Source organism: Chenopodium album, chromosome 10, assembly GCF_948465745.1.
Source record: "Chenopodium album chromosome 10, dcCheAlbu1.1, whole genome shotgun sequence".
Classification (NCBI taxonomy): domain Eukaryota; kingdom Viridiplantae; phylum Streptophyta; class Magnoliopsida; order Caryophyllales; family Amaranthaceae; genus Chenopodium; species Chenopodium album.
Window position 1 is genome coordinate 59,574,940 of NC_137843.1, and position 24,064 is coordinate 59,599,003.

Below are 24,064 nucleotides of genomic sequence, written 5' to 3' on the forward strand. Positions count from 1 at the left end.
CGCGACAGACCCTGTCGCGTCGCGACAGAGTTAATTCCTGGCGACAGCGTGGAGTTTTATTCCTTATCAAATTCTATGTTTTTCCGGATTATTTTCATTATAAATAGCGTCCGAATTCCTGTTTTCGAAAATCATTCAGAATCCTCTACAAACAATATTCTTAATTCTCTCTATTCCCTCTCAAGAATTATTTAATTCTTTTCTTTCTCTTTCTTTCTAAACAACCTTTTTACAGACAATATTCCGCATTCACTAGACTTAGAGTCTATTAGCCAAGTTCGAAGTTGCCTTCGCCCTAGACGTGCAAGGTTTGATAATTTCTGAGGGTTTGGTCCAAAACTAGTCAAAACTTTATTTAATTTGATTTCAATTTAATTCTTTAATTCTTTAATTATTCTTTATTATTTTTCATTGAAGTTACTAACTTGTGTATTTTGTTATTAGAAAGAGGTACGAGGCTTCAAAGTATGTAATCTTATTACTTTCTTTCAATGTAGAAAGCATGCTTATTATTGTTTAATATTCCTAGTATCATGTTAGGATGTTATTTTATTGCTTTCTAGTATCATGTTTAGGGTGCCTCTTATCTTTTCTAATATCATGTTGTCATGTTAGTACCATGTTAGGTTTAAAGCTTTGATCTTTATTGTTTAGTGACATGCTAGGGTTTGTTATTAATCTTGTTAGTATCATGCCTAGGATCTTGCTATTATTATTGAGCTTTATTATGCCTTATCATGCTATTATTATCGTTATTGATTTATTATGTTGCTTGTTTTATTTTATTGTTATTGCTTGATCACACCTTTTATGATTGTTAAAGGGAATTTGTCCTTGAAATCACGCTTAATAAGATAATTAATAATTTGGTTTAGGCTAATGTGATTTTAAGTCAAGTGATCGCCAATAATAGTTTTATTTGTGCATTAATTTCAACCAACATAGATAAACAGGGTAGGTTTAATATAATGTTTGTATGTTATTCGAAAAGCGCACATGAATACGAGCAGAACAAAGTAGAGGCCTATTTTATAGGGCGGGTCCTTTCTTTTCACTAGGCGAAAAATAGGGTTGGCCACCGGTTCAAAACCCCCCTTTGCCACCGGTTTTGAACCGGTGGTTAGTGGGGGGGGGGGGTGGCAAATCCCAGAAGAAAGGCCACCGGTTCAAAACCGGTGGCAAAACTGCTAATTGCCACCGGTTAACCGGTGGCAATACTAGGTTAAGGCCACCGGTTAACCGGTGGCAATACTGTCCCAAAAAATTAATTTTTTTTTTTTTTCATTTTTTTCACTAAAAATCAGTATACACTTCAATATTAAACATAATATACATAAAATACATAAATTAAATCTGAAAAATTACAAACTAATCTGCAAAATTACATAAATATACATAACTTTGCAAAATTACATACATAAATTACATTAATATACCTATTATAAATAATAAATTAATTAAATCTGCAAAATTTAAAAAAAAAATAAAAAATAAAATCGAGATCCAAACAGCAACGAGCATCCAACAACAACGACAACCAAATCAACCCACACCCACCACAACAGCAACCACACCCACCACGACACCCAAACCCACACCCACCACGACAGCAACCACACCCACCACGACACCCAAACACACACCCACCACGACAGCAACCACACCCACCTTGACACCCAAACCCACACCCACCACGACACCCAAACCCACCAGCAACCAGATTAAACCACAACCAAATCAACCCACGAATTCCACCAAAAACAACAAAAAAACAAAATAAAAGTAAGAAAAGAGAGAAATTACCTCGAATTTCACCAAAAACCCCCGAAATTATGGTGAATTTCGGTTATAAAGGTCACAATCGACCATGAAAACTCTAGATCTAGAGTTTTCATGGTCGATTTTGACCAAAAAACCGTTGGCGAACAGGAAGAAGAAGAGAAATTGAGATCTTCGTTGTTGTTGTTGCGGTTTTAAGGAGATCGAGAAGGAAATCGAGATCTTCATTGTTGTTGTTGCGGTTTTAAGGAGAACGAACAGGAAGAAGGAGGAAGGAGGAAGGAGGAGGAGAGAGAAAGGAGGAAGGAGGAGGAGGAAGGAGGAAGGAGGAGGAGAGTGTAGGAGATTATAGGTACTAAATGCGGAATTAACATGAATCATATTCATATAGCACCAAACCAAGGATCTCATGCATAACACATAAAGAAGTAAGAATTATACCTTTGAAGCGTGATTCCACGATGATCGAGCAAGAACAATGGGGAGATAAAGAACCTCAAATGCGATTCCTCTACTTGGTCCACGGGCACAGATTAAGACCTCCACTAATGCTAGTTAGTCGCGAAAGAACACTTCTATCGACCTTCTACGGAGATGGACGAACGATCAACCAGGCAAGAACCACCGCGCAACACCACGAGGGCCACTAGGGGTGGCCGGCCGTGGGTGAGAGGGGAGGAGAGGCGTGCGTGTGTGAGAGGGAGGATGAGGGCCTTTGGATGGTGGTTGCTTGATTCACAATTCACTGTATTGTTAATTGTGACCTCTATCTTCAACCCTAGGCAAGGCTATTATTTATAGATCATATCTCTAAATAATAGCCCAAGTCCAAATCCAAGCCCACTTCCTAATCCCACTCAAACTATACTTAGCCCACTCATGCTTATGACTAATTGATTGCTCATGAGGCCCATTAATGGGCCTCTAACTTGCTTAACCCAATACCCTTGTGTGTGACCAATATAGGATCCATTCTAAAGGGCTTTGGGCTATTTGACTAGCCCAAAGATCATCTCTCATAGTCTAGCAACAGAGGATGACGCCCCAATAGAATGAACTTATTATCTCCATAATAGTGATCCTTGATATATCTAGTAATTGCACTTATCGAAGACACAATTCCTTCAATCTCCCACTTGTCTGAGACAAGTGCGCAATATTCAAATTCCTTAAGTCATTTTGTGTCGATTTGATAATATGATCGCATCTTATGCGATCTATATTAATCTACAAATCGTTTCTTGAAATCCGAGTTAGAATTACAAAACAAATGGTTACTATATAACTCATTTGAGCACGGCCATGCATTTTCTGAATTCTCCCTCTTCAAGAGGCCAAAACATGACATATTCCTAATTTAATAGGAAGACTCTATCCAATCTTGTGGAAACCAAAGCTCCCACTCAACTTCTGAAACAACCAGGAAACACCCTTTATAATCTCCAGTTACGGGAAGACGTTTGAATGTACCACAGTTATTTCATCCATTGAATGAAACCAATGTTCCACTCATGTCAAAGGAATCCACTAATATATCCGGAAGTTCTATACTTGAACTTCAAAGTAGGTCTATGGTTCGATCCTGCATCATTCATGCATATCCATGTGATTGACCGAGCCTTATCACCATGCTCCCATAGCCCATAAAACCGAGCTATCCAATCAATCTTACATGCTAGTCCATTCATTGAAATCATTTATGTCCACTTTAATGATTTCGAACTAGGAACTTAAATAATATGTGGATTTTGTTCACCTGTGAGGTTTCATACACCAGGTCTCTATCGAATAGATAACCTGATGAGCCCATCAATCCATAATTATTTTTGGACATTTTATTTAATATTGAAACCACAATTAAATAAGAGAAAAGATAATTTCTGATTAAACATAATTCTGCAAATAAATGTATTACATATGTAATTTGTTTTCTCAAAACAAAAAACAACTTCTAATTACACCATTCGCTTCAATCCAGTTGCACTAGTATGCTTCTCATGCTTAGGCATTGGAAGGGGTTTAGTAAGCGGATCAGCGATGTTCTCATCCGTGTGAATTTTGCTCATCTTGACATCTCCTCTGTCAACGATCTCTCGAATGAGGTGAAACTTCCTCTCTACATGTTTGGATTTGAAGTGTGACCTAGCTTCCTTGGATTGAGCAATAGCTCCATTATTGTCACAATATATCTCGATACCCTTTTGAGAACTTGGTACAATATCCAGCTCAGTCAGGAACTTCTTTATCCAAACAGCTTCCTTAGCTGCTTCAACAGCAGCCAAATACTCTGATTCTGTTGTAGAGTCTGCGACAGTGCTTTGCTTCGAACTCTTCCAGCTCACTGCTCCTCCATTCAGACAGAAAATGTATCCAGATTGAGATCTGAAGTCATCCCTGTCTGTTTGGAAACTCGCATCCGTATAACCTTTGACAACCAACTCATCTTCGCCACCATACACTAGAAACATTCCTTTCGTCCTTCTCAAGTACTTAAGGATGTTCTTGGCAGCTGTCCAGTGTGCTTCACCTGGATTTGCCTAAAACCTGCTGCACATGCTTAGAGCATATGCAACATCCGGCCTTGTACAAATCATGGCATACATTATCGATCCTATTGCAGAAGCATAAGGAATGATAGCCATACGTCTCATCTCATCTGGCATAACCGGGCATTGAGATTTACTGAGCGTAATGCCATGGGACATGGGGAGAAAACCTCTCTTGGAGTTTGTCATCTCGAACCTGTCAAGAACCTTATCAATATAAGTCTCTTGACTTAGTCCAATCATCCTTCGAGACCTGTCTCTATGGATTTTGATTCCCAAAATGTACTCAGCTTCACCTAAGTCTTTCATGGAAAAACAACTCTTCAACCATTCCTTGACTGATTCAAGCATTGGTATGTCATTTCCCATGAGAAGTATGTCATCTACATACAAGACTAAGAAAACTATGCTGCTCCTACTAAACTTCTTGTATACACAAGGTTCCTCTTCACTTTTGACAAAATCAAACCTTTTGATTGCTTCATCAAAACGAAGATTCCAACTCCTGGATGCCTGCTTTAATCCATAAATGGATTTCTCAAGCTTGCATACCTTTCTAGGATTTTCTGGATCTTCAAAACCCTCAGGTTGTGTCATATACACTTCCTCCTTCAAGAACCCATTCAAGAATGCGGTTTTGACATCCATCTGCCATATTTCGTAATCGAAAAATGCGGCAATCGCTAGAAGAATCCGAATGGACTTAAGCATTGCTACTGGGGAAAAAGTTTCATCATAGTCAATACCATGAATCTGTCTGAACCCTTTTGCAACTAGTCTTGCTTTATGGATGTAGGCATTTCCATCCTTGTCTGTTTTAATCTTGTAGACCCATTTGCAACCAATGGGTTTTACCCCATTAGGCAAGTCAACTAGGGTCCACACTTTATTTTCAGACATTGACTCCATTTCGGATTTCATGGCCTCAAGCCATTTATCTGAGTTGGGGCTCACCAAAGCTTGCTTGTAGGTTGTGGGTTCCTCATTCTCCAATAAGAAGATTTCAGAATCCTCAGTTAACAGAACCTCGACAAACTGTTTGTTTCTGATTCTGGCAGACCTACGTGGGGTAGGAGCAACAGTAGAAATTTTCTCTCCAACTCCTTGAAGATTTTCGCATGAATTAGATTCAAGTGGGACGATAGGAGTCTCGCTGGTGGAATTAGCTTGCTCCAACGCATGATTAATCGTTTCATGCGCCCTCGCCTCTGATGTGGTGTTATCCACATCCATTTGTTGCTCGTCTCGAATTTCTTCGAGAACCACTTTACTCCCACTTGGCTTTCTAGATAGAAATTCCTTTTCTAGAAAGACACCATCGCGAGCAACAAACACTTTGTCATCTTCGCGATTGTAGAAGTAATACCCTTTTGTTTCTTTGGGGTAGCCCACAAAGAAACACTTGTCTGATTTAGGGTGTAGTTTATCGCCTTGTAAACGTTTTACATAGGCTTCACATCCCCAAATCTTGAGATAAGACAAATTTGGAACTTTTCCTTTCCATAATTCATATGGTGTCTTCTCAACTGCTTTGGATGGGCTTCTGTTTAGTACTCTGGAAGCTGCTCCTAATGCATATCCCCAAAAAGATATGGGAAGATCAGTAAAGCTCATCATGGACCTAACCATATCTAGTAGAGTCCTATTTCTCCTTTCTGACACTCCATTTAATTGAGGTGTCCCTGGAGGGGTTAATTGTGAAAGTATTCCACAATTAATCAGATGTTCATCAAATTCTTGGGTTAAGTATTCGCCACCACGATCAGATCGTAGTGCCTTAATTGTCTTCCCAAGTTGATTTTGTACTTCATTCTGGAATTCTTTGAACTTTTCAAAGGCTTCCGACTTGTGCTTCATTAAGTAAATGTAACCATATCTACTTAAATCATCAGTAAAAGTAATGAAGTAGCTAAATCCACCCCTAGCTTTTGAACTCATTGGTCCACACACATCTGTATGTATGAGCCCCAAAAGGTCACTAGCTCTTTCACCTATACCCGTAAAGGGTGACTTAGTCATTTTCCCAAGCAAGCATGACTCACAGTTTTCAAATGATTCATAATCAAAAGAAGAAAGGAGTCCATCCTTATGTAATTTTTGGACGCGCTTTTGGTTAATATGTCCAAGCCTACAATGCCATAGGTAAGTTGGGTTTGAACCATCTGTTTTCTGCTTTTTATGATCAATGTTGTAGACATGAGTTGTATATTCTAAAACATACAAACCATTAATTAACTTAGCATTTGCATATAACATGTTTTCTTTCGAAATAAAACAACGTTTGTCTCTTATTTCAAATGAAAAACCTTCAGTATCTAAAACTGGAGCTGAAATAATGTTTTTAGTAATGCTGGGAACGAAATAACAGTTATTAAGTACTAAAATTAATCCAGAAGGAAGTCTCAAATGATAACTCCCAATAGCAAGTGCAGCAACTTTTGCTCCATTTCCTACTCGAAGTGTTACTTCTCCTGGATCTAGCTTCCTACTTCCTTTCAAGCCCTGCACGTCATTGACGATATGAGCACCACAACCGGTATCGAATACCCAAGTGGAAGATGAAGTAAGATTAATTTCTACAACAAAAACATCAAGTAACACCTTACCTTCTGTTTTCACTGGTGCATAATGGGGACACCCTGGTGTATGGACTTGCCATCCACCACAATAGAAGCACTGGAAATCTCTCCTTATCAGGTACTCCTCAGCATGGTTAAGTAAGATGTTGATCAAATTCGCTGATGATCCCTCATCATTATGAGAAAGTCTCACAATGTCAAAACCAGCATGGAGCGAGAACAAAATAATGTCACGTGCATAATCATCATCGATCGGTTTCCCGAGGACATCCATTTGGTTGATCATATCAACCAATTCATTAACATGGTTCCTCACAGACTGACCAGGCAAGAGTTTGTTTGCCATTATTTTACCATGAATCCGGTAAGTCTCATACCTTAAACTGTCAGCCCAGGAATAGTAAATCTGAGGGATCGAGTTAACGATCTCTCTTACATTTGGATCGTTGACACCTCCACTACCCAATGCCCCCATGCCACCCCTACAGATAGCACGAAGACATTGATATAAGTTGGTCACCTCATACCGTCTGAACCTATTGTACCAACAGTTTGGAATAGATTCCAGTATTAGGTTCTTGACCTTTATTGCATCCAAAACTAATTTTGCATGCATTTCAGGGTCCTGACCAGGAGCACACTTGTTCTCAACGGGTACATATAGGCGAGCATCAAGTTTGAAACTTGTGAGAACATTTCTCAATTCGCCCTCCCATTGCCTGTAGTTTCTGAGATTAAGCCTTAAATTGAGTTTCATTGGTAAATCTGTGTTGTCATATAAGTTATTCATCTACAAACAAAAACAAAAACGAGGCAAAATTCAATAATTATGTTTAATAAATTTAAAGTACCACAAGTAAATTTAGAATTTATTGGTAACTTTAAAGCATTTTATTCAATTTTAAATTGACCCCTATTGAATAAAATGATTCCAAGATCCTTTATTTGTGCAATAATTAACCAGAGTGAGGCCCTGCAATCAACCATTACATTTTCAAGGTGAGTAAACTCTTTACTGATTACAACTCTTGTAATTCTTGGTTGAATAATTAACCATCGCATGTTTAATTATTACTCTTAGCTTCAAGGTTCTAAACGCTTTAGGTAACCTTGTTGAATATAACCAATTAAAAGTGTAGATATGCGGTCCTACCCCCACTTCCCCAAGATATATTATGATGCTCTGCTGAGGGCCGACCCATCACAAACGATCAAGGTTTTCGTCGGGTTTTTAATTGGAAAAGCTGCATCAATATTACTGGGATCTAGATTTATTATGTTGTGATTGTATAGTGAACTCTAGCGCATCATCAAGCAACATAAATAAACCTAAACATGCATATTCTACTAATGCAATAAAACATGACATAGTATGGCCCCTTAATCCTAAGAAAACTAATAAAGTAGAATGCTCCCACTTGGATCTTCATGGATCTCATCCATCTTGCTCCATTGGGTCTTCACTTCATTGGCTTTTGGATCAACTGCAACCTGTAAATTTATTATATTCTATCTACTACTTAAATAAAATAAAATAAATTACAAAAATACTCAACGGTACGCAGACCGTATTTAGATTACAAAAATACTTCACGATGCGCAGATCGTATTTTAGAATCTATGGGCCATACTAGTCTATATATAGCAATAAACAATATCATATATTATAAAGTGCCATATAATAAATCACTCATCATGCTGTCCTAAACTACAACATCGAATGTCTATAATAAAGGAAACATGGCTATAAATATCTCATATTTTAATTAATTACTGTAATTAGATAATATTATATATTAATCATGACCAATTATAAAATATCATATATTTTAATTTAGGTATGAGATAGAATCAAATCTTATTTGAAAATATGGAATATAAATCATATTTATTTTCCATGATTATCCTAACTAATTTAGGAATTCTATCCTAATTACTTGCCAATCACATATTTTAAATCAATTATTATCCATAAATAATTATGAGATAATCACATTATATAATCAATTATTATCCTTATAGAATCTTTTGCTCCATAATTATCCAAACTTAACAAAAATAACAACTTTAATTTTGTTAATTATCTTTTCAAAATTTAAACTTATCTTTTAAAATTTTGAAATCTGATTTTATCTAAAATAAAATAAATTTTTTTTTTTTTTTTTTATGAAGAACCACGTCAGCCACCGTGGTGTGGCCAGCCGGAGCCGGCCACGGTGGCTGCTGCCCCTGCAGTAACGCAGGAACAGCAGCAGCAGCAGCACACGCAAGGCTGCGGCACTGCTGCGCTGCTCCTTGCTGCCTGACCCAGCCCCGCCCCCTCCCTCCTGGACCACCAGCAGCGGCACCACCGTGGCAGCGCCACCCAGCCGCGGTGCTGCTGCTGTTTCCCTTTTTTTTTTTTTTTTTAAATATTTTAATTAATCAAAACAACTCTTGTAAAATTTAATTAAAACTTAATGTGGTCCATTTAATTCCAAAATTAAATCATATTCAATTTTGAAATTAGGGTTCTTGATGAAATTAATCCCCAATTTAATTTAACACTTAAATTAAATAATTTGACCATGAAAAATTCATAATTTTAACATGTAATCAAATAGATTAAATTCCTTAAACATATTACCATCGAATTAAATTAAAATTTAAACACAAATTTCACAAATTAGGGTTTAAATTTCGAAAATTTCGAAATTAGGGTTTTAGGGGTTCGATTTTCGATTTTTATTAGGGCAAATTCGGATCAAATTTATGGTTAATATGGAGCAAATTAAACACCTTTAATGATTCTATATTGTTAAATCACATTTAATATAACAATTGACTCATAATTAAATATTCTCCCTCCTAATTGAATTAAAATTGTGGATTATCAAAGAATTATTACTCAATATATGTAGATGCAAGAGGCTAACTGATACCACTGTAGGAGATTATAGGTACTAAATGCGGAATTAACATGAATCATATTCATATAGCACCAAACCAAGGATCTCATGCATAACACATAAAGAAGTAAGAATTATACCTTTGAAGCGTGATTCCACGATGATCGAGCAAGAACAATGGGGAGATAAAGAACCTCAAATGCGATTCCTCTACTTGGTCCACGGGCACAGATTAAGACCTCCACTAATGCTAGTTAGTCACGAAAGAACACTTCTATCGACCTTCTACGGAGATGGACGAACGATCAACCAGGCAAGAACCACCGCGCAACACCACGAGGGCCACTAGGGGTGGCCGGCCGTGGGTGAGAGGGGAGGAGAGGCGTGCGTGTGTGAGAGGGAGGATGAGGGCCTTTGGATGGTGGTTGCTTGATTCACAATTCACTGTATTGTTAATTGTGACCTCTATCTTCAACCCTAGGCAAGGCTATTATTTATAGATCATATCTCTAAATAATAGCCCAAGTCCAAATCCAAGCCCACTTCCTAATCCCACTCAAACTATACTTAGCCCACTCATGCTTATGACTAATTGATTGCTCATGAGGCCCATTAATGGGCCTCTAACTTGCTTAACCCAATACCCTTGTGTGTGACCAATATAGGATCCATTCTAAAGGGCTTTGGGCTATTTGACTAGCCCAAAGATCATCTCTCATAGTCTAGCAACAGAGGATGACGCCCCAATAGAATGAACTTATTATCTCCATAATAGTGATCCTTGATATATCTAGTAATTGCACTTATCGAAGACACAATTCCTTCACCGAACCGGTGGCAATACTAATCCCTCAAAATCCCGCGCATTTTTTCCCCTATTTTTGCCACCGGTTTTTGAAAACCGGTGGCCATTGAGCGATGCCTTTTTGCTTTTTTCTACTAGTGTTTGTAGATTGGATTCGTACCCTCATCCCCGGACCCTGTTTGGTTCAAGACCTTATGGAGTAGTTGATGGTCCTTTTGGATTGTCTTTTAGGTTTACAAGTTCCTAAAACTTGTTGGCGACTCTTTTTGCTCTTTTTCTTTCCCTTTGGAACGCCACCGTACTTTAGTGTATGATGACAGTGGGGTTCAAGTTTGGGGTTATCGTAATGCTTGAAATATTCCCTACACACAGATTTTGTTAACTTAAGCTTATTACGAACATTTATGTCAACGTATAATGATCATTTATGGTTTCAAACGGCATTTTATGACCCCGAGATGTATCCCCTAAAATATTAATACTTTTCTAAACCGGGCTCCGAAACCTCCAAAATTTCTCAATAAGCGTAGGTATTAGCCTTTAATTTTGAATTTTTTTTTTCGTCGGAAGTAAAAATTATCGAAATGTTTACCATGGTCCCTAATACCCTCCGGGAGTCCAGTTGGGTGGGTGGAACCATCCAATTTGCCTTTAAACGACCAATTTACCGGTTTACAACTTGAACGGATGTCATTAACTCAAGCCTACCACAAACATTTATGACAACAAATAATGATCATATGTGGTTCCAAACGACATTATATGAGTATATGACCCCGAGATGTATCCAATAGAATTTCAAGATTTTTCGATACCGGGCCCCGAAACCTCCAAAATTTCTCAAAAAGCGTTGATATTAGCTTTCAATTTTGGAGTTTTTTTTACTTTTTTTCGCCCAAAAATAAAAATTGCCGAAATGTTTACCATTGTCCCTAATACTCTCCAAGAGTCTAATTGGGTGTGTGGAACCATTCAATTTGCCTTTAAACGGTCAATTTACCGTTTTACAACTTACACCGATTTACCGGTTTACAACGGCCAAAATTATTAACTTGCACCGAAACCCACTTGAACCGAAATTGAACCATACCCGTTTTAACCTGTAAAAACCCGAATTTAACCCGACTTGTTACTGACCTGACCTGAATTCAACCCGACCCGAATTTAACCCAACCTGTTACAAACCGGACCCAAAATCAACCCGACTTGTTATTGACCTGACCAAAATTCAATCCGACTTGTTATTAACCCGACCCGAATTTTACCATACTTATTACTTACCCAACCCAAAAATTCAACCCAATCTGTTACTAATTCGACTCGAAATTAACACGACTTGTTATTGATCGACCCGACCTAAATTCAACCCAAATTGTTTATGACCCAATTTCAAATCATCTTAAATGCAATTTAGACCATCTTATTATTGTTGATCAAACCATTTTGTCTAGGGATACCAAGTCGGTCCAGGCAGCAAAAGAAATTAGCATCATCCTCAAATTTAAGAGTTAAATATAGTATATATTTGTTGTATGGTCAAAGGAGATAATTATCTTCCTAAATTATAGACAATAGTTCCCTAGTATATTACCATATATATTATAGTCAAAGGAAATAATTAGCTTGATAAAAATGATAATTATCTATTTATAATTAGTTGAACCCGAATATGACCTGGGTTGGAAATGACCCGACTGATTGTAACCTGCAAATTATTGACTTGAACATAACCTGACTTGAATCCGAGAATGACCCAACTTGGAAATGACCCAACCTTATTATAACCCGCAAATTATTGACTTGAACTGAATCCGATTTAAACCCGAGAATGAACAGCCTTGAAAATGACCCAACCTGATTATAACCGGCAAATTATTGGCTTGAACCGAACCTGACTCAAACCCGAGAATGACCCGACCTGATTCTAACTCGCAAATTATTGACTTGAACCGAACCCGACTAGAACCCGAGAGTTACCATAACCCGTGAAAATCAGAATGTAACCCGACCTGTTATTAACCCCGACCTAAACCCGATAAGAAGTGTGACCCGACGTGACCCAACTCAAGCATGACCCAACCCAAACCCGACCTGTATAGGTTACGGAATTAATCTGAATTGTCCCAACTTGAGTTGACCCAACCCATTCTTACCTGACCCAAACCCGACCCGTTTACCCGAATTGACAGCTCTATTTATGGTGTTGAACAATTATGGGAGATCCGATGTCTTTTTGAGGTTTCTATATATGTTTTGATTGACAAATTATCAATTTAAGATTTTAAGGCACCCACTGCGTGGTTTTTTTTTTTAAAAAAAACAAATTAGATTTAATTTATATAAAAGAGCAAACATGTCCTAACTGTTTTGATCATATGGGGGTTAGAGGTGAGAATATTTCCAAATTTTGTAAAGGTAGGATTTTTTTTAGTAGAAGTGTTTCTTTCAATTTTTCCTAATTATTATATGCCTATCATTTTTTTTTCATGTCAAATTTGATTAAAATGTGTGATTTTTAGAAAATAAGTTGTACTTTCATTAATGCTAAGCTTTTATATAATTACTTTCTCTGTTCCAAATTAGATGATACAATTGGACTTTATACATTATTCATATAATTTTCCTTTGAATTTGTTTTGTGATTTTGTATTGAGAAAAATAATTATGATGTGAGGGCTTGTTAGATTCGTATCAACATCTACTTTTTAAATATTCTATTTTTATAATTTTTGTTAATATGTAATCAAGGATATTTACATTAGAAAGTATGCATTGACGAATTTGACTAAATGAAACATGTCATCTAATATGAAATGGATGGATATTTTAAAAAGAAATACTTCTATTATTTACAAATAAATTAGAATTCCGATTATCTAGTTATTTGGTAGAGCAAGCTCCTTCCGTTCAATTACTTGGGAGAGCAAAGCCCAAACACCACATCTTTTACATAATGATATATGATTGACCAAAACAAGTCACTTTTGGCATTACTTTAATTATGCCCCCTTATTGGAGAAATCCCTACCCCACGTCCCCACTACCATGTTAATCGTGGAAGGGGACCAAAAAAAAAAAAAAAAACTTAATATTGCCATAACAACAATTGCATGATACAAAACATTATTGTTTTTTAACAACGTAGTAATTGAGACTTCTAGAAAGATTTCATAAGTAATTTTAAGGTTGGCGCACCATCATACATAACATTGTATTATCTTCAATAATGTTTCCATGATTCTACCAATGCAGTTTATGCAACCTCAGACAATTTACCTTTATTTAGTGCAATCTTAGTCATATTCCTCACTTCAAGCATACGTTTTATAACATCTTATTCTAAAATTTGCTTATCGCACTTTTCAATCTCACTCGAACTAACAAACTATCTCTTCCAAAATGTAAATCTTAATAATACTTTGCTCGGCATAAAGAGGCCGCGCCACCATAGACACTCCAGCACCCAACGCCTCTAAAGTCGAGTTCCACCCACAATGACTTGCACACCCACCGATTCATGACCCAACACTACAGTCCGTGGGACCTACAACTTATAATTAGCTACATAACCCCTATCCTTAGTTGATCTAATTTTTTTTGGAAGGTTTGAGTCCTTTGAATCTGGTGGCTTAGAGAACTTGGAACACTTCTCTTCAATATGAGGGGCCTGAACACTGAACACTGCACAAGTGCACATACAAAAATCTTGTTGAAATCCATTGTAGCCCACTTATGAGTGTCTCACATTGGAGAAAGAGGAGAGATGGTTTCACTTTATAAGGTAGAGGAGTACCTCCTACTATTGTCAATTGGTTTTAGTATGGAAGCTCCAAAGCCTTGTTTGTGGACCAAACTCTCCTCCTCTTTGTTCGGGTTGCCTAGACCCATTTTATATTGTTTCGAAATTTAACAAATCTCACCCCACTCCTCTCTAACCCCAAAAGCTATCTCCAATATTTGCTCAAATTGCTCCTTATAAAACACACCTCTTATTAAAGGTATTGAAACTGCACGTGGTTCGACTGTCAACTCAGCAAGGAGTGCGCAGTCAGCAGAATCCAGCTCAGCTACCTAGATTCTGTTATAAAAACCTTCCTGAATTTCAGGATAGTTAGTTATAGATATTTTAAGTTAGATATTTTTGTTTTATGTATCTTCTTACTGAAGCTACTAGATTATATGGTGATGTATAAATACTCTTATTTGGCATGTAATAACATCATCTACATCATAATAAAATTTTCCTCATTTTTTCTCTTGTTTTTCTTTCAATTTTTCACAATTTCTCTGAAATTATAACATGTACTTCCAAACTCGGATGATTTACCAAAATATGGTTCATTTAAAACTTATTCACCATTTTGCGTCAATACTAAACTTTTTTACAAAATTGTTATCCACATAGGCTCAGAAATACGTTTGGGTGAATTTAATTATTATTAAAGACAAACTGCTACTTCAGGGTTCGTTTGGCATTGTTGTGGTTTTCCGTTTTTTGGTTTTTTGTTGTATAAAAGTGTATGATATATGTCACATAATGAATCAAAAACTATTTAAACTTATTAAAATCATAATAATTTTGAAAACTGACAACAAAAAAGTGGAAACACCTTTTTCTTGTTTCCTGTTTTTGGTTTTTAGTTTTCAAAAAAACAGAAAACTGAAAACAAAAAATGATTCCAAACAAGCCCTCAGATAGCGGTTTTCCGTAATACTCTACATAACAAGCTGCTCTATTGAAAATACATTTAAAAAAAACACACACACACATACTGACATACACACCACAACAACCCTCTCTATTTCCACTAGACCACCATGCACATCACGTCGCCGATCATCATCCACTTTGCATCCTCCTGCACACCAGCGGCCAACCCATCTAGCGTAGCCACCACCAATTGATGAACATAACGGTTCTTTGATACTTAATTACCCCCAAATTAATAAGGTATTTAGCCCTATTTTTTTCTTCTTAATTCAATTAGTTGTTAAATTTAATTAAGCTATTGCCACATAATGTCAAAATCAATATAATAAACTCAATTTTCTTTGGAAATTAAATTCTGCGTTGTTTGGTTTCGTATACGAGATTGATGGATTTTGCTTTGGTTGCTTGAGTATAAGCATAGACTAAAGTAGCAGTTTTAGTACATAAGTTTGGTTTTAGTACAAAAACCGTACCTCTACCTCATGTAGCAGCTTTGAGCTGAATTTTTGTAAAGAAAATAACAAAGTTATCTGAGCCTATGTGGACAACAATTTCGTAAATAAGTTTTATACCAATGCAAAATTGTAAATAAGTTTTAAATAAACCATACTATTGTAAATCGTTCCCCAAACCCGAAGTACACAACTACATTTATATTTACAACTACATTTAAATTTCGATCATCAACTACATTAATATTTCAACCAATTGTTTAACGTACTACATATGTTTCAATTATTTACAACAATGTGATATTCACCGGTATTTAGGTAAATTTGTTTATAAATGATTATGTAGAGAGAAAAATAAAGTTATATGTGATGAAAAGCGAGAATTAGAAAGAAATGACATGTAAAAAAGAAAGGACTAATACTCTTTATTTGTTGCAAATAATTTATAAGTAGTATTCATTTATGATAAATGTTGCTAATAAACTAAAACGGAAGTAGTTTAAATCAAATTATTTTCTCCTTTTTTAATACCCTTTTAAATCAGATTATTTTCTCCTTTTTTTTTATTTATCTTATTAAAACTTAACTGTAATTATTATTAAATCTAAACGAAAATAAGGTGAATAGGTCGAACAGACCCTATATGATTTTTACTAATACAATCTTTCAATAACTATCTTAGCGGTCAAACATTTACAATTGTGTTTGAATGGAAGGAAAAGGGAAAGGAATGAAAGAGATTGAAGGAAGAGAAGGGAGAGAGTTCCAATATTGGCAACATCCAAGATCACTCCATTATTTCTAACAAATTGAGAATTCCAGAACAATTGCACAAGTAATTAAGCTTATTAGAGATTCAACAGAAGTAAAGCCTAGAAATTGTAATGTCAGCATTGCAACTTACATAAGACATAACATTGTACAATCTTCAATGTATCCATGATTCCATTAACGTAGTTAATGCAACATTAGACGATTGTCCTTCATTGAGAGCAATCTTACCCTTCTCCCTCATTTCGAACATTTGTTTTCTTACAACATCTCCTTCCGAGCCTAAAATTTGCTTGACTCGCTTCTCAATCTCACTCGAACTTACAAACCAATCTTCATTTTCATCCATCGGTAAAGCAATCCCTATCTCCTCCACAATCAAAATCTTATTAAACCTTTGCTCGGCATAAAGAGGCCATGCCACCATAGGCACCCCAGCATCTACTGCCTCTAAAATCGAGTTCCACCCACAATGACTAACAAACCCACCCACCGATTCATGACCCAAAATCGTAATTTGCGGGACCCACGACTTAGCTACATAACCCCTATCTTTGGTCCGATCCAAAAACCCTACTGGAAGGATCGAGTCTAGATCCGGATCCGGTGGGTCAGAGAACTTGGCACCCTTTTCTTCACTAGGAGGAGCCCTAAAGGCCCACAAAAATATCACCCCACTCCTCTCTAAACCAAAAGCTATCTCCAATATTTGCTCCTTAGAAAACACACCTCTACTCCCAAACCCCAAGTACACAACACTTTTACTAGGTTGCGAATCAAGCCACTTCAGACATTCATGCCTCTCTTCACTACTGTTCTCTGCACCGCCGCCACGGTTAGCAAACAAAGGCCCAATACAATAAACAGGAGGAGTTTGTGTACCAGGAAGACAAGTCCCCTGTTTCAAACCTTTAACAGCTTTAACCTCTAATGACTCGAAGCTATTAACAATAATCCCATCAGACTTAAGCATAGTTTCAGAAACTTTAACAAACTCATAATAACTCACACCTCGATCAAGCATAGGCTCGAGCATATGATCAGCAGGAACAGAAAACAACCCTGGAATCTCAAAAGAAGTCTTAAGATTCCTGTAAGAATCAGTGGCTATTTTGTCGAAAACCGGTAAGTTCAGACATAATGCTAGAGAAGAAACACCAGAAGTGAAGAAAAAGTAAGTGGGTATTTTAAGTGATTGAGAAACTTCAAGAGCAGGGTAACAAAAGAAGTCAAGAATGAAGGCTGAAACAGGGGAAGAGATAGAAATTGATTCAAGAGATTGCTTGACATTGTTGCTATTACTACGAAGAAATTCGAAGATAATTTGTTCAAAATCTTCGTAATTTGATGGATCACCAAGTAGTAGGGGAACAGAAGGCAGAGAAAGGAAGGTGATCGAAGGGAACGAAGCCGAAACAGAGGAAATGTAAGATGAATATGAGCCAGTTAAGAAGGGGAAGTTAACGATGAGAATGGTAATGGAGGAGATAGAAGAAGAGTTAGATAATAGAAGTTTTCCGAGCTCAACCATGGAGATTAAATGGCCGATTCCTGGTGATGGGTAAAGTACTATTTTCTCCATTGTTTTAGGAGTTTGATCTTTGGTTTTTTTTTATTTTTTTTTATTTTTTTTTATTTTTTTAAGGAAGATGAAATGTGAGAATTGAAACAAGAAAACTAAGTGAATTTATACAACTCTCTGAAGCAAATGTGTAATTGTCTAAGGGTTGTGGAAATGTGGACTCGTGGTTGACATTTTATTTTAGTAAATTGAAGTTGATTAATGGATACGGTGTTGAGAGAAAATGTTAGTGATATCTTAGAAAGTGGAATGCTAAATACCGCCGTTCAAATTTATCGCCACCGCCATCATTTCGAGTAAACTGACAATTTTGCCCTTACTAAACCCAAACCCATCTTTGACCCTTATTTTTTTTCTCTCTCCTCAAACACCAACCACTCACCTTTTTTACCACACAACCACATATTTGGGATTTACCGGGAAGAAATTGGCGGCGAGCTCATGCCATCTCAAGCGGTGGAGGCGGCACGACTTAGACATCGGCGGCGGCGACAGCTACGGCGGAAAGAAGGTAAGTAGTTTCCGTTTAGTTTTTTTTTTATGAAATAAGTGGGTGGTAACCGGAGGTGAAAACCGATTGCCAACACCGGTAACCGGCGACCAAATCCGGTTGACCGCACCGGTAATCGGTTTTCACCTCCGGTTACCGGTGGTGGGCAACCGGTTTTCACCTCCGGTTACCGGCCACACCATATTAATTTTTTTAATGAAAATTGAGCAAATTTTGAATTAGGCTCCAATTACCGTCCATGATAGCCGGTTTTGGCCTCCGGGTACCGTGGACGGTAACCGGTTTTGACCTCCGGTTGACCATGGTAACCGGAGCCCAAAACCGGTTACCGTGGAGCTCCGATTGATCCTTGATTCTTTTTTCATCAAGCCACCTCGATCACTATCCCTTTCTCGTCGACTTTTGTCGTCGTTGTGGATGTGCGGTGTAGAAGGTGGTGGTTGATACGGTTGTGGTTGATGGACTAATGTTACAAAATGAAAATGGGGAAAAAAAAATAAGGGCAAGATTGTAATTTGCTTGAGAAATAATGGCGGTGGCGATAAATTTGGACGGCGATATTTAACACCCCCTAGAAATTGTAGTAGTCAAGATGTGATAATCCAGGACTCTTACAATGAAATCGCGGCCAATCATCATACAATTGCTTTGATATTTTTAGAGGCAATCATTGATTGCCAAAATTTAGTGCATATTGCTAATGTACTACTTCGTCTGTCCCTTAATATAAAGCTTTTTTTTTCTAGTATTTATTACTCACATTATAAAGAGAAAGATACTTTTAATTTAGGGACAAAAGGTGTCCTAGCTTGAGCTTATATGTATATGATATTTTTTTTCCCTTAAGGAAATGTATATGATTAGATGTTAAGTGTAAAAAATATACATCATCTATAGGTAAATAATTGATCGTTGAAACTTGACACACATAACAATACACTAGTCTGCAGCCCCGTTCCTGTAAATTTATGGGCCCTAGGCATAATGTAAGAAGAGGGCCCCCTACGTAATCAAATTTTTTTATACGCAATAGATTTATATAAAAACACAATGAAAATAACTTATATTATTTAAATAGTAAGTCTCGATACACAATAATGACTTTGCATAATATTTTTATAAATTTCTCCCTCCTAAAAAATCAGAACAACCGATTTCTTCTAGCATTTTTTGATGCAACCGATTTCCCCAATTTCTTGGATCATAAATATCAATATAAGGAATTTCTTGCTCATTATCAACACCAAGATTATCAAGATTAGAAGTGTTAGGCATGTCAGTAGGAACACTTGAATCGTCATTATTAACCTCATCATTCTCATGATCAATATTGTCATTTGACTGATCAATATTTTCATTGGACTGAGCCACATTTTTAACAACAAATTTATCAATAGATCCAAATTGTGATTTTATCAACTCCTCATTTCTTCTTCTTTTATTTCGTTTTTGACTACCAGATAAATGTTTTTTAGGCAACATATCATATAATAAAAAAAACTAGATTAAGAACAATAGCACCTGTAAAATTGGCAGAAATCTCAAATTTCCACAATCTAAAATACTCAATTTAACTGATTGATAACCAGTTACAATTCAAAACAGAAATTAGAAGTTTGAAACATGATAAATACGGAGTAAAAAACAAACAAAAGAAGAATTGTATACCTTTGCCTAATCGGTAACCAAATAAAAGGATCAATTTGCCAATGATGCCATGAAATTCATCATAAACAACCAATAATAAGAATAAGATGAGAGTTGAATATTTGGTGATAGATGAATTATTTTCGCTCATATTTATCTTGTATAATATTTTAGCCGTTGCCATAATATTAATTAGCCAAAATTAAAAGGCTTGAATTTCGGTTATGAAATAATTTTGAAACGGTGTATTTGGGAGAGATTAAAATTCTGGAGATAATTCTCATAGAAACTGGTAGATAGAAGAACTGAAGAAGAAGTAAAGTTGCATTGTAATCTCCACCTAAATTGACAGCTAATTAATATACTAATTTAATATTAATTGCTAAAAAAAATGCAATAATTATCTTCTTATCTTTTTTAAACTAGTTGCTTTTTTTTTAAACAAGTACGAAGCACATTTCAATTAGTATAGAAGCTGATTTTTTTTTTGTGGGCCCCCTTTTGGCGTGGGCCCTAGGCACCGGCACTCGAGGCCTACCCTCAGGGCCGGCCCTGCTAGTCTGATCTTGAATGTTACCATAAGTTTTAGATAGGTAACAAATAGTGGAAAGCATTAAACCGTCTAACCAAATACTTAGTAACAATAATTATTTAATTGAATTTGTTTTCAACCCAAACACATTCTTACTAAGCATGCTCTTAAATTATTAACAAAAACTACTCTTTCTCACATACTATCGCTTTTATGTTTCACTAACATTACAACATTTTCATATACGCACATGTTTTCTCTTTCTTTCTCCTCATCACATGGTCCCTATATTGAATCCCCTCAATCTTTCTTATTCTTAAAATACATGTCCGACTTAAAAAAAAAAAAAAAAATGTCCATCCCCATGTTGCAATATTTGGAGAACGGGAAAATATAACGATTTAACGAATTTCATAAAAGAAAGTATTTCCATGAAAAGTAACTTCTTACTGAAAATAAATTCCCATGTAAAACAAATGAGGCCAAAGATACAGTATAACATACAAGTAATTAAGTTTTGGAAGTGAACAAATTTACAAAGCCGCCCCAACTGTGGCTCCATTAGATCTTGTACAGTTGTACAGTTATTATACATTAAACAAGTCCATTATTCTGAAATACAGGTATGAAATACTTGCATTTTTAAAAGTTCCGACTCATTCTTTACCCTCTTGTTTTTAGGTTAAGTATATACACGAGTAATTTATAAGGAATTACATTAGGAATCCCCTCTCGTGAGGAGGGTTTCCTAATGTTTATTTCTTCTTACCTTCTAAAAAAAAATTTAGAATCAAAAGGAATATATTATTCTGCAATGACTTTCGTGGCTTATAAAACCATTGATCTTTTAGAGAAACAACAAACCTTAATATAATACTCTATACTTTGTCGCACTTTAGTAGTCATCGGTTCATCACATACTTAGGCCTTAGGGTAAGACCATAAGAAACACTGAAACAGACCCTCTACCCATTACCAAGGGAGTATGTAGTTGTAGATTTTCACTTTTGCTAATGTTAAACATGTTTTGGCAATCCTGTAGGCTGTAGTCCTGTACCATTCAATTTTTTGGCAGCGCAGGCCCCGAACACCACACTTCTACTCAATTATTGCCCAAAAACCGCAATATAATTCACAAATCGCATTAAAAACTCAGAAATAGCTTCCAATATAGGCAACATCCAAGATCACTCCATTATTTCTAACAAATTGAGAATTGAACATTGAGAATTCCAGAACAATTGCACAAGTAATTAAGCTTATTAAAGATTCAACACGAGTAAAGCCTAGAAATTGTATTGTCAGCATAGCAACTTACATAACATTGCACAATCTTCATTCTTCAATGTATCCATGATTCCATTAATGCAGTTAATGCAACATTAGACGACTGTCCTTCATTGAGAGCAATCTTACCCATCTCCCTCATTTCGAGCATTTGTTTTCTTACAACTTCTCCTTCCGAGCCTAAAATTTGCTTGACTCGCTTCTCAATCTCACACGAACTCACAAACCAATCTTCATTTTCATCCATCGGTAAAGCAATCCCTATCTCCTCCACAATCAAAATCTTATTAAACCTTTGCTCTGCATAAAGAGGCCATGCCACCATAGGCACCCCAGCATCTACTGCCTCTAAAGTCGAGTTCCACCCACAATGACTCACAAACCCACCCACTGACTCATGACCCAACACCGCAATCTGTGGGACCCACGACTTAGCTACATGACCCCTATCTTTAGTCCGATCCAAAAACCCTTCTGGAAGAATCGAGTCTAGATCCGGATCCGGTGGCTGAGACATATTGGCACCCTTCTCTTCACTAGGAGGGGCCCGAACCGTCCACAAAAACCTCACCCCACTCCTTTCTAACCCTAAAGCTATCTCCCATATTTGTTCCTTAGAAAACATACCTCTACTCCCAAACCCCAAGTACACAACACTTCTACTAGGCTGCGAATCAAGCCACTTCAGGCATTCATGCCTCTCTTCACTATTATTCTCCGCACCGCCGCCACGGTTAGCAAACAAAGGCCCAATACAATAAACAGGAGGAATTTGAGTATCAGGAAGACAAGTCCCCTGTTTCAAACCCTTGACAGCTTTAACCTCCAACGACTCGAAAGTATTAACGATAATCCCATCGGACTTAGGCATAGTTTCAGCCATTTTAACAAACTCATAATAACTCGCACCTCGATCAAGCATAGGCTCGAGCATATGACTAGCAGGAACAGAGAACAATCCAGGAATCTCGAACGAAGCCGAATCCTTAAGATTCCTGTAAGAATCAGTGGCAATTTTATCGAAAACCGGGAAATTAAGAAAGAAAGCTAGAGCAGAAGCACCAGAAGTGAAGAAAAAGTAAGTGGGTATTTTAAGTGATTGAGAAACTTCAACAGCAGAGTAACAAAAAAAGTCAATAATGAAGGCTGAAACAGGGGAAGAGATAGAAATCGATTCAAGGGATTGTTTGACGTTGTTGCTATTACTCTGAAGAAATTCATAAAGAACATGTTCAAAATTTTCGTAATTTATTGGATCACCAAGCAGTAGAGAAACTGAAGGCAGAGAAAGGAAGTTGATTGAAGGAAAAGAAGCCGAAACAGAGGAGATGTAGGATGAATATGAACTACTAAGTGAAGGGAAGTTTGCAATGAGAATAGTAATGGAGATAGAAGAAGAGTGAGATAATAGAAGTTTTCCGAGCTCAACCATGGAGATTAAATGGCCGATTCCTGGTGATGGGTAAAGTACTATTTTCTCCATTGTTAGAAAAACAGAAGAATTTGAAGTTTTGTTTTTTTTAAGAAGATGAATGAAAACAAGAAAACTACACAATTGACTGTAATTTAAGCATGTTATTATCTGAACCAAATCGTGAACTCGTGGCTCACGTTTTTTTGTGAATTAAACTTAAATAAATGGAGATCGGAGAAGGTGTACAAGAAAATCTTGGTGAAAATCTTTGAGATTTCAGTAGTTAAGATGGTGATGTAATCCATGACCATTACAATGAAATCGTGGCCAACATACAACTACTTTCTCAATTTTAAATTCACCAGTCACTATTAAACTACTTCCTCTTACTACCAAATAAATGAAACGGACTAGTTAAATTTAACATACATATTGATTCACTAATTTGACGTTAGATATATAAGTTATATCATTGTAAGGTGTTAAAATAATGTAAAACTTTGATCTAAAGATTAATACTACCTCTGTTACATATTATGTGCAACGATTAGACATTTTTT

The 24,064-nt window shown here is 36.5% G+C and overlaps 1 protein-coding gene and 1 pseudogene across 1 annotated transcript; both read right to left on the reverse strand.

Annotated features, from left to right (window-relative positions):
- Window positions 1–16,675: 16,675 nt before the first annotated feature.
- On the reverse strand, window positions 16,676–18,113 carry LOC145564387 (UDP-glycosyltransferase 88B1 pseudogene; annotated as a pseudogene).
- Window positions 18,114–21,303: 3,190 nt separating this feature from the next.
- Window positions 21,304–23,898, reverse strand: LOC145562736 (UDP-glycosyltransferase 88A1-like). Its single transcript, XM_081623111.1, has one exon. It carries the CDS (start codon window positions 23,571–23,573, stop codon window positions 22,146–22,148), a length of 1,428 nt encoding a protein of 475 aa, XP_081479237.1. The 5' UTR covers window positions 23,574–23,898; the 3' UTR covers window positions 21,304–22,145.
- Window positions 23,899–24,064: the final 166 nt, after the last annotated feature.

Coding starts and splice junctions, on each gene's coding strand:
- LOC145562736 (XM_081623111.1), bottom strand. CDS start 23,573: ATGGAGAAAATAGTACTTTACCCATCACCAGGAATCGGCCATTTAATC.